This window comes from Pelodiscus sinensis, chromosome 10 (assembly GCF_049634645.1).
Source record: "Pelodiscus sinensis isolate JC-2024 chromosome 10, ASM4963464v1, whole genome shotgun sequence".
Lineage (NCBI taxonomy): Eukaryota > Metazoa > Chordata > Testudines > Trionychidae > Pelodiscus > Pelodiscus sinensis.
The window spans coordinates 53,322,065-53,334,263 of NC_134720.1; the positions used below are offsets into that span (position 1 = coordinate 53,322,065).

The 12,199-nt window shown below is 48.6% G+C and overlaps 1 protein-coding gene across 1 annotated transcript in view; it reads left to right on the forward strand.

The window, feature by feature from the left end:
• OSTN (osteocrin) overlaps positions 1-12,199 on the forward strand; it is a 221,324-nt gene that overhangs the window by 44,385 nt on the left and 164,740 nt on the right. The window contains exon 2 of the mRNA XM_075938270.1: positions 1,809-1,946. Within this exon, the coding sequence (XP_075794385.1) occupies positions 1,944-1,946 (3 nt within the window). The 5' untranslated portion in view covers positions 1,809-1,943. The remainder of the gene's footprint in view (positions 1-1,808; positions 1,947-12,199) is intronic.

Genomic DNA, 12,199 nt, shown 5'->3' on the forward strand with positions numbered 1-12,199 from the left:
GGATCAGAAGAGAGGCCGAGCCACCGGCAGAGTGAAAGGGGATCGTTAGGAAACTCCCCGCTCATTGTCCTTCCATCGCCACCGCCACCGACTGGGATGTGGTGCCTCTGTTGTTCCTTTCCTGGTGTCCCTATGAGAAAAGGCCGCAAGCAGGCACTGTCATTCCCTTGCCCACAGAGACGCCTGCAGGGCAAGGCAACGGGCTCCCTGCTGCGTTTGCCGATCCCGTGGGCTAATGGCCAGTCCATTTGCTTTGTCCATTGTTGCCTCCGCCCGGCTGCAGAGCGTGCCAGCCACGGATTTCATTCACCCTGCCATCAGTTGGTCTGCGTGCACCGCCATGAACACAATGCCTGCTTCTGTGCACCCTGCCAGGGGCGCTTATTTATTTATTCGTGTTCTGACACCGTGTGTGACCTCCCGTGATTGCTCGACTAGAGCTGGCAAGCACACCACAGCCGGTGGAGCAGAACAGCACAGCGTGCCACAAAGCGCGGCGTGCGGCCAGGCTGAAAGGAGCAGCCCCTTCCGACAGGGTCCAGGGCAGCGGGGAGAGACAGACCATTAGAGGTAAGTATGTATTGCTGCCCGGAACACCAGCACTCTCCGCACCACCCCTTTGCAAACAGCAAAGCCAGGCTGGTGGTGCCTCCTTCGGACTGCCCCCTGCTCCCAAGGGCTTTGGTCTGATTCTGTTGGCTCAGTCCTAAGCGGAGTGCTGAGCCCTTCTCTGGCAGGATGGGCTCCCTCAGCTCCCTTCGTCTTCACAAGGGAGACCAGACCTGATGCAAGCATTTTGCAAACAACATTTGTAGAGTCAGCGTTGGCCTTTTCCCACTCTTGTCCTCCATCCTCCCTCCCTCCCTGTTCTCCTGGGTTACTGCAGCCACGATGTATCGTAGAATCACAGGACACTAGAACAGGAAGGGACCTCGCAAGGTTATCGAGTCCAGTCCCCTGCCCCCACGGCAGGACCAAGCACCATCCAGACCATCCCTAACAGGTGTCTGTCCAACCTGCTCTTCAATATCTCCAGAGATGGAGATTCCACAACCTCCCTGGGCAATTTGTTCTAGTGTTGGTATCAGCTCCCGATTCTGTCTGCAGGCGGTTGTTTATCGTACAAAGGGCTGCAGGGCAGTCCAAGCCACTTGGAAGCCCCGCTTGGCAGCAGTTGCCTGGTTTTCCATGGGACAAAGGTGTAACCCCCTGAGATGTGTGTCTGTGGCAAAACCAGGGGGGAAGAGGAGCCTGACTCCTTATTGCAAGCTGCAGCTTTCAGCTCTACCGGTCCCAGTGCCATCTCTGGGGCTGGCCAAGATGGTGGCCCTCACACAAGCAAGTGTGACCCTTGGATCCATTGCTGAGGCATCGCTACTTGCAAACAATTGTGGCGCAGCTACTGCGTCAGTGTCTCGCAGTGTTGGGCAGCAGATCCTGGCAGAGACCCCTTGAACCAGGAAGAATAAGGGGGCTGGTGCTACGAACTCCATAACTTGGGCAATCCCCCTTTCCCAAAAACTGGCCCTCCGCCCAAAGTCACTGGAGAAGGGGGTTGTGTCTCTACCAGAGACTGGGCTAGCCTTGTGCAGTAGCGTTCCCCCGTGTGGTGTCTGTGTCAGGCGCCACCGGACGGGGAAATGTTTGCAGGCATGTGATGTGAGCGTCCCAAAAGGGGCAGGACGCTAAGAGTTCTGGGCGGCTGCTGCCTCTCCATTCCCAAAGCAGCCGTGTAAAAGACATCCGGGGTTAATAAAAGCGGGCCCACTTGCCCAAAAGATTTCAACTCGTGTTTTTCTTCTCTTTAGCCCCGCGGTGCTCGCAACGGGTGAGTGAGACATGGAAGGAGAGCAGAACGCCTGGGCGAAGATATACGACGGGCGTGTGAGAGGAGGGATTTTACAGCCATTTACAAAAAGCACATCAGAACCCAGAGGCTATGTATGGTAAGTGCTAACAAACGCCAGTCATCTGCCATGGGAACCAAACCTGGGACCTCTGGAGCTTAGTGCATGAACCTCTACTGCATGGGTGGGGAATCTAAGGCCTGGGGGGCTGGATTTGGCCCCCAGTTTACCAGGATCCAGCCTTGGGGTTCCCCCCAAACATTGGGGAGGCCACCACTAGCACTCCAGCCCCAACCCTCCCCCGTGAGGCTGGAGCTCTAGTGCCAGCTCCCTGCTGTGGAAGGAGGAGCCGCTCAGATAGGAGTCAGGAAGCCAGAGCCCGACTCAACCCACAGGCTCTGCCTGGAGGGGGAGGAAGTAGCTCCCCGTGCTGCCCCTCCCTGCGGATGGTGCAGTAAAGTGCTGCCTGGAGGCTTTTCCCCACAAAAGCTACTAGGCTGAGCCCCCTGGGTGTGCAAGGAGAAGGTGGGGAGGGTCCTTCTGCTTCTCAGTTGGGAGCCACCTCAATGTGGTGCGGTTTTTTGGTTTTGTGGAGGTTTTGCTTCTCACTTTTGTGCGGCCTCTGGCTGATGTTTCTGTGGGTCCACCCCTGCTCTATTGCATGAGCTAAAAACTTGCTGGCTCTTTTTTCTCTCTGAAAGGGGTCTCTGGGCCATTAGATGGGACAGTACATCACACCCAGCAGGGCTATGTCTACACTGGCGCGATCTTGCGCCAGAGCTATGCAAATGAGGCTAAGCGTGGAATATCGCTGAGCCTCATTTGCATATCGAATGAGCCGCCATTTTGCAGAAGAGGCTCTTGCGCAAGAAGGAGAGTCTACACTGCCCCTTCTTGCGCAAGAAAAACTCTCTTGCGCAATGCCCTTCTTCCTGAAAATAATCAGCGTAACGGCATTGCGCACGAGGGTTTTTCTTGTGCACGAAGGGGCAGTGTAGACAGCTCCTTCTTGCTCAAGAGCCTCTTCCGCAAAATGGCGGCTCATTAGATATGCAAATGAGGCTCAGCGATATTCCATACTTAGCCTCATTTGCATAGCTCCGGCGCAAGATCGCGCCAGTGTAGACATAGCCCAGGTGTTTGGCTTTCAAGTGTTTGAATTTATTTGCATTTGTGTGTATGATTTTTTAAATGCCTTGAGTCATCTGTTCACGCTCTTTCAGATTCTGGATGACAAAAATATCCTGGTAAACCATGTCTGATGTCATTTCAGCGCCGTCCAGGGCGGCCTGAGCTGCCAGAATCCCATGATAAATGTAAAAAGCAATTGCAAATGAATTTACAGAACGTGTGTTGGATCCCCACAGGCTGGTGTCACTTTTGAGATTAGGAGTAGGCATTTCTGACATGTGCATGAGGAACTGCCCTAGATTGCTCCTTCTTCCATGCAACCACCCAATGTCGTGGATCATTTCCACAGCCTGCAAAACGGGGAACAAGGTCTCTGCTTTTCAAACGCGCGTTGCGATTTTCAGGTAGAAACGAAGTATTGTTGCTAATTACTGCTGCACGTACAAATGCTCGTCCCGGTGCAAAACACGTGTCTGCCCATAGAGCACCGTGTGCACAGATGGAGGCTGGCGTGCGCAGTCACGCAGTTGCACACATCGTTACACAGGCTGGGCACCCGCTTGCCTGCTGACGCACAGGCGATATATTTTGTGTGTGCCACGTTGGAGCTATGTTGCAGCTATGTTGGAAATCCTGGCTCAGTGTGACCCTGACAACAAGTTTAAAAAAAATGGCCCTCAATTAAAATCATCTTCTAGGGCTGATTCTATAGAGAAGCACCTCTTTTCTTTTCTTTTCTTTTCTTTTCTTTTCTTTTCTTTTCTTTTCTTTTCTTTTCACTAGTGATTGCATTTTAAAGTTGGTAAGAAATTTTGGAAGGGTCATTTATTTGGATTCTTAAGCGTTTCTTTTCCTTTAGCCAGGGGAGGCCATGCGGGAGGTGGAGAGGATTGAAACTTAATGCTTCTTGGGCTTGTTTGTAAGCACTGGGGCTTGCAATCACCCACTCAGTGAGTCCCAGCACATGGGCCAAGTGGAAAATGAATGGCAGGATAGAGGGAAGGAGCAATCAATCCTGGCAAAAGCAAGATTAACATCAGCTGTGGGCAGCACCAGGTGAGGCTGTGCAGGCTGACGTTAATTACAAGGAACAGATCAATCAATGCAAAGGAGGGGGGTTTACTCCTTGCTATTAATAGAACCAGTCTGCATTTGTATTTCCTTGCAGTGGAGCTTTGCGTTTAAAGGTCACTAGACATCGCCATCCAATGGCAGGCACCTAAAAGTTAAGCCAGCACATGAGCTCTCTGGGTAACTCTCCCAAGATCATTTGTCCTGAAAATAAGGAGAGCAACATGCTAGACCGGCCCCTATTGGCGATCTCGGAGTCACTGTGGATAGTTCTCTGGAAAAAGCCACTGTTGTTCAGCGGCAGTCAAAGAAACAAACAGAATGTTGGGAATCATTTAAAAAGGGATAGAGAATAAGACAGAGAATATCTTATTGCCTCTGTATAAAACTACGGTACACCCACAGCTTGAATAGTGTGTTCAGATGTGGTCGCCTCATCTCAGAAAAGATCTATTGGCAATGGAAATGGTTCAGAAAAGGGCAACAAAAATGAAGAGGGGTTTGGAACAGCTGCCACATGAGAGATTGAAAAGACTGGGACTTTTCAGCTTAGAAAAAAGGAGACGTGAGGGGTATGATAGAGGTCTATAAAATCATGATAGGTGGGGAGAAAATGAATAAATAAAAGTTATTTACTTGTTCCCATAAGAAATATGGGTCATGAAATGAATAGGTAGCAGGTTTAAAACAAACAAAAGGAAGTTACAAAAGCGGCGAGGAGTCCTGTGGCACCTTATAGACTAATTGAAGTGTAGGAGCATAAGCTTTCATGGGCAAAGACCCACTTTGTCAGATGCATGTAGTGGAAATTTCCAGAGGCAGGTATAAATATGAAGGCCAGAAAAGGAAATTACGTTTTTCTTCATGTAGCACACAGTCAACCTGTGGAACTCCTTGCCAGAGGATGTTGTGAAGACCAGGACTTTAACAGGGTTCAAAAAGAACTGGATAAATTAATGGAGGATAGGTTCATCAATGGCTATTGGCCAGGATGGATAGAAATGGTGTCCCTAGCTTCTGTTTGTCAAAGGCTGGAAATGGGCAACAGGGAGGGATCACTTGGTGATTCCCTGTTGTGTTCACTCCCTCTGGGACAACAGGCATTGCCACTGTTGGCAGACAGGACACTGGGTTGGATGGACCTTTGGTCTGACCCAGTGTGGCCATTCTTAAAGCCTGGAAATAGTGGCCAGCAAAAGGGGTGGGCAAGCTGTCCTCTGGAGCAAGGGAGGAGCTGCAAGTCTGCAAACTCTGGACCTGCTGAAGTGCACTCAAGTGATGCCAGCAAAGCCCTGTAAACCATTGCACTGATTCTCAGGGGCCCTCCTTCTGAAGTGCTCTGGGATCTGGGGATGCCAGGGTACCCATGCCAGGAGAGGCAGAATGCCTCTGAGGGGCACAGAAAGCTCCTGGAAAAGGGTGATATGTACTGCCGAGGGGATGGAGCCACACCTGTTCATTATCTCACCATCTATTTTCTGGAGGTCTCAAAAGACGAGGCTTTGGAAGCCCTGCTGCAACTGACAAGGCCATCCAATGGAGAGTCCCCTTCACTCCAATCTCAGAGACCTGAGTTTTCGGTGCAGAAGGCCCTGATTTCTACTCATCTGCTGCATGGGGCTCTGGTTTCAGGATACTTATGAACCATCCATTTCTTATTGTTGCTTTCCACAATCCGAGAGCAGCCATGTACCATCGATCAAACAGACTGTCAAGTTGGGGACATAGCAGACGAAGACAGAAGCAAGGTCATGCCTCCACGAGAAAGAGCATAGTGTGCATCTCTCTGTAACATGCAAAACAAAACGGATGCTCTCTTGCAAGATTCCTAGACAATGAAAGCTGCACTGCACAGACTCATGACACTTACCGAACATTGTAAGCTGAGGTGTCTGGTTCCTGGTTTGTAGTAGACCCTATCCTTGCTGCCACCCTCCTCATAAGCATAGGAGGGGGCCTCACAGTGGTACTGCCTCACGATATACTGGAATATGCTGTCCCAGAGGGTAAAGATTGTTCATGGTTAGGGAACTGGCTCAAGAGGTGGGGACATCATGGATAGTCTGGGACCTTTGGAACTCTCTGTGCCTCAGTTCCCCATCTGTAGAAAAGGAATAATAACACTTCCCAACCTCCCAAGTTTAAACAAAGAGTGTGAAACACATTGATACCTACTGAGGAAATAGCAGGTTTAAAACAAACAAACAGAAGTTTTTCGTCACACAATGCCCAACCTGTGGAACTCCCTGCCAGAGGATATTGTGAAGACCAGTTTTTCGTCATACAATGCCCAACCTGTGGAACTCCCTGCCAGAGGATGTTGTGAAGACCAGGGTTCTAAAAGAAACTTAATAAATTCATGGAAGTTAAGTCCATCAATACTTATTAACCTCAAGGAGTAGGAATGATGTCCCTAGCCTCCGTTTGTAAGGGGCTGGAAATGGATGATAGCAAAGGGATCACTTGATGATTCTCTGTTCTGTTCACTCCCTCTGGGACATCTGGTATTGGCTACTGTTGGCAGGCAGGTCTGAGCCAAAGAGCTCTGAAGCTCGTGGGAGTCTCTCTCCTGACTTTGGTAGGCCTTGGGACTGAGAGAGGACCTGTCCATCTGGACATATGGGATGCATCACAAATGATAAGCCCTTTATCAGCAGAGACCCATTGTTCCTGGGAAGGCGGGGTTGAGACACACTCGTGGGAATGAAGCGAAGCCAGGCTAAGGCATATGGTTGGTACCAAGGCCAGATGGCTTTCCATAGAAGGACATAATGCAGCCTTCCTTAGAGCAGCTCTGGCAGGGCTGCTGTAGACAGGTTGCTCTGAGAAGGTCCAACTGGCATGTTGGTAAAAGCACTGGCAGCCGCCAGTTGCTGGTCTCTCCCACTGCTCATGCGGTAATAGACAATGTGAGAGGGCAGCTCTAGTTTGCGTGAGATTGACGGGGGCAGATTGGCTTGTCGTGCTGCACCCCCCTCTGCGTCGCGGCAATATGCTAACCCGCCACGGCAAAATGATGACATGGGGTGATGCTCATGGGGTGATGCTTAAACTGCCTCAGATGCTGCAGTTCTTCATAGCAGCAGCGAGGCCTTAGGGTTTCCAATGTGCAGGTGTGTTCCATGAGCCAGCCAGCTTCTGCTTTCAGCACCTTGGTCAGGGCACCGACCTGCCCACTTCAAATCAGTGTGGTTTAAAATGCGGGGCCAGAGGGTCCCAAAGTCACTCAGGAAACAGGGTGGATGGAGGCCTTTTCTTTAAGTTCCAGAACTGGAAGAGGGGAATGTAATCAGGAATAGTCAACATGGATTCACCAAGGGCAAGTCCTGCCTGACCAACCTGATTAGCTTCTATGATGAGGTCACTGGCTCTGTGGACATGGGGGAGTCAGTGGATGTGCTGTCAGTGGTTCCCAAGCTTTTCGGCATCTCGCCCCCTTTTTGAGAAACCCTCAACCCCACCCCCACCCCCACCCCAGCAGCAAAACTTGTTGAGCAAAAAAAAAGGACCGGAGCTGAAAAACAAAAATAGCAGCGAAACGGGGGGGGGGGGGGGGGGGGGTATTGATGTGGTGGGGGAGGGCTGGGTCACCTTGCGCCCCCACTGGAATTTTGGCACACCCCCCAGTTTGGGAACCCATGTGTTAGACCTTGACTTTAGCAAAGCTTTTGATACAGTCTCCCACACTATTCTTGCCGGCAAGTGAAGGAAATGTGCTAAGCTTTTGCGGAAGATGGGTGCAGGATAGACATAGCCACAGAAAACATCACACTTACCAAGTGAATGCTGCCAAGAAGTGCGTTCTTCACCAAATGCTAAGTGCAGTAGCGGTTGTTAGACTCTCTGTTGCTCGACCAAACAGCACTTTTATTATCTGGGAGAAGGGTTTCCCAAGAAGCCTAAACCCTATGGAAATTCATTGCTGATTTCATTTTATACTCTGGTTCACATGCTGATGCAGAGTGAACAAGCCAGATGATAAGCTTAGGGAATAGAATCATAGAGCACTAGAACTGGAAGGGACCTTGAGAGGTCATCAAATCCAGGTCCCTGCCCTCCTGGCAGGAAAAAGCACCATCTAGACCATCCTTGACAGGTGTCTCTCCAACCTGGTCTTAACTATCTCCAGAGATGGAGATTCCACCACCTCCTCAGGCAATTTATTCCAGTGTTTGACCACCCGGACAGGCAGGAAGTTTTTCCTAATGTCCAACCTCAACCTCCCCTGCTGCAGTTTAAGCCCATTGCTTCTTGTCTTCTCATCAGAGCTCAAGGAGAACAATTTTTCTCCTTCCTCCTTGAACACTCTTTTTGATACTAAAAACCACTATCAAGTCCCTTCTCAATCTTCTCTTTTCCAAACTAAGCAAACCCAATTCTTTCAGCCTTCCCTCATAGCTCGTGCTTTGTAGACCTTTAATCATTTTTGTTGCTCTTCTTTGGGCCCTCTCCAATTTCTTCACATCTTTCTTGAAATGTGGTGTTCAGAACAGGACACAAGACTCCAACTGAGGCCTAATCAGCGCAGAGTGGAGCGGAAGAATGACTTCTCGTGTCTTGCTCACAACACACCTGTTAATGCATCCCAGAATCATGTTGGCTTTTTTTGCAACAGTGTCACACAGTTGACTCATATTTAGCTTGTGGTCCACTATGGCCGCTGGATCCCTTTCTGTAGGACTCCTTCCTAGATGCTTCCCATTCTGTATGTGTGAAACTGATTGTTCCTTCCTAAGTGGAGCACTTTGCATTTGTCCTTATTAAACTTCATTCTATTTACCTCTATTTCTCCAGTTTGTCCAGATCATTTTGAGGTCTTAAGTGAATCACAGGTCATCCTATAAATGATTCCTAGCCTGCTCAAGGCTCATGTCTGGATCACGTGCATCTGGCTGCTCTCTGAGATTTGATTGAAATATCTGTTCAAGACTCAAATGTGACTTCTTGAGGGCACGAGGGTTTAAAACCAAGGATTTAGTGTGTGTTTTCTTGGTGAACAATGAAGGAGTTCACATTCCAGTGAAAAAATGCATCTGTCTCTGGTCCCAGCAGGTGCATGGTTACTGATAAACCCATATAGTACCCGATGAAGGAGTTAATAAGTGACACAGCTCTATGTCTGGTGTCAAGTGTAATTGACTTATATAAGATTTGTATTTTTGACTCGAGCTTTTCAACTCTCAGCTCCAACCTCGTAAATGATACCTTCATTCTTGTCATGATCCATCTTTCCATGGTGAATATCAAGATTGAGAATGATGATACTCTGGGTATAGCGATGAATTTTGCCTCCATGGAAATAAATTCTCTGGATTAGGAAAAAAATGAGATCATTTTAGAGAATGCACTGAAAAAGGCTGGCTTGATGGTTCCTAGAGGCTGATGTCCTCTCTCAAGACTGCCGCAGCATGGGAAAGGCAGAGCATTGTTCAAAAGGTACACCTGAGCACAGCTTGCTAAGGACTACGAGACTTGTTGACTCTCTCTGAACCAGTCAGTCACTGGCCTGGCTTATTAGACTGCCAAAAAAGTTGCCCGTGGAACCATAGCTTCATGAAGTGGATTCTTTCCCAATGGGAACTGGGAAGAGACTGTGCCAATTTACACTGATGCAACATGAAACTTTTCTCCAGCCTAGATTGGATGATCAATCTTCCATTTCCTGAACACCCAAAATTCATATGGTGACAAAGCTCCTACTTAAACTCGGTGGGTCCTGCACTTGCAGGCGGATTTGCTTGCCTCACAGAGGCTCACAGCAGTCCTCAGTATTAGGCATCACACCTAGGGCATTAGCCTGCTGTTTGTTGAGCTCCTATCATCATTGGCCAGCTTAAAGTTTAGGGGGAGAATAAGCTCCACCGTCTTTTCCCTGAGTGGGACTGGGGAGTGGGTGTTGGAGGTAAACCCGGGCCCAGAGCCCTGTGACAGGAGCAGCCTCTGAGAGTCTCCAACACCTGCTATGAGACAGGTACATGACTCTTGGGCTACTTCCCCGGCACCTTCCTTCTCTCTGGCTTGTTCTCCTAGTATCCACTTGGGGCTTGGTTTCTCCTGCTCCCGGCAGCCCTTTCCTCCATCCTCTCAGCTCCTCAAACACCCCACCCACTGCAGCGAAGCTCCTTTTATAACCAGTCTCAACTGGTTTCTTTAATTGACCCCAGGTGTTAAATTAACCCAGGCTCGCCTGACTCTGCAAGCCCGCTCAATTTGCCCCAGGCACTTAACTGCCCTAATAAACTCTGCTGGTTCTAGACCAGCCCCTCCCAGTTACCCCGGGAACAAAGATCTTCTTAGTCTGAGGCTACTATTTATTCGGCTCTGGTGAGGCCACATCTGGAATATTGTGTCCAGTTCTGGGCACCCCGCTACAGAAAGGAGGTGGGCACATTGGAAAGGGTCCAGCGGAGGGTGACCAAAATGATTCAGGGGCTGGAGCACATGATCTATGAGGTGAGGCTGAGGGATTTGGGTTTGTTTAGTCTGCAGACGAGAAGAGCGAGGGGGAATTTGAGAGCAGCCTTCAACTTCCTGAAGGGAGGTTCCAAAGAGGATGGAGAGAGACTGTTCTCAGTAGTGACGGATGGCAGAACAAGGAGCAATGGACTCAAGTTACAGTGGGAGAAGTCTAGGTTGGATATTAGGAAAAACTATTTCACTAGGAGGGTGGTGAAGCACTGGAATGGGTTACCTAGGGAGGGGGTGGAATCTCCATCTCTAGAGGTTTTTAATTCTCGGCTTGACAAAGCCCTGGCCGGGTTGATTTAGTTGGGATTAGTCCTGCCTAGAGCAGGGGCCTGGACTTGATGACCTCCTGAGGTCTCTTCCAGCTCTATGAGTCTATGATAGCTCCCTTCCACAACTTTCTGTATCCCTCTGACCTGACTCTGTCACCATATGGAAAGGCCTGATCCCATTTTCATCCAAGGTGATGGCAAAACTGCCATTTACTTCAGTGGGACTGGATCCGGAGGTTGGGTACTGTAGGTATGGACCACAAACCTGATCTAAATGAATGATGTACCTCCTCATGGAATGAGGTTTAACAGTTAAACCCCTTAGTTCGAATTATCTCGGAATCCTGCTTCTCTGCCGCGTGTAAACACGGGCAGTTACTTCGGCTAGTCAGTTTCCAAAATGGCGACCGACCGGGAATATGCTAATCAAGAGCAGGATATTTAAATCCCACGCTTCATTAGCAATTTTGGTCACCCTCATTAGCCTCCCTAGTTCGGACTAGGGGGCTAGTGTAGATGTACCCTCAGGGATAAATCAGAGATAAGTAAAAACACAGAACACTGAGAGCCAGGACTGGTGGCTGGAAACAAACTTTATGGGACCATGAGACACTTGGCCACACCCATGACAAGTAGACTTCTGGCTAATTCAAATCATGCCAGACATGGATGTCGCTGGACCAGAGAGTACAAGGCTACAGAGGTTCAACCTGTAATATTGTCAATGAAATGGTACTGAGCATTGTGCAGAAGTAGGTCTTAAAGGCGCGTACTTGTTATTGACAAATTCTTTTCTTGTGGGTGAGCACAACTTTTGTGCACATATTGTGCATGAGCAAATAATTCACTTATCATGTGAATTATCACTTACTGCTGGCCAGCATGAGGCTTCAGTACCAAAGTGTGTTGTCACTGTTCCATCATGGGGTGAATTTTAATTACAGTGGCTCATGGAGAGCTTGTGGGAGAGAGATTTACAGCACAGCACAAGGGGTTATTTCAGGCTTTATTAGACATAACTTATTGATGCAAATAAAATTGACTCTTACATATCATTAGAACTTTTTTCTCAATCACGCACACACACAAATCATAAACCTCCAAATATTAAGTGTTAAATTAATGGTTGTTTATATTATCACATATTTCTAAAGATACAGATTGGTTTTAAAGTGTGCAGCTGGTATGTGTTACATTCACAGAATACAAAAAAAAGCCTCCAGATAAAAAAATAAAACAAATATGTTAATACAAGATAGATATTTACAATGGGTAAAATTCACTTGTACACAAAGGACCAGCAGCCATTGTTTCTGGACCAGTTATGCCCTACTTAATCAAACCCTATTTCAAGAGCTCAAAGAGAATGTAAGTGGTGTCTAGGCCTGTTCGTCCTTGGCAGTTATCATTACA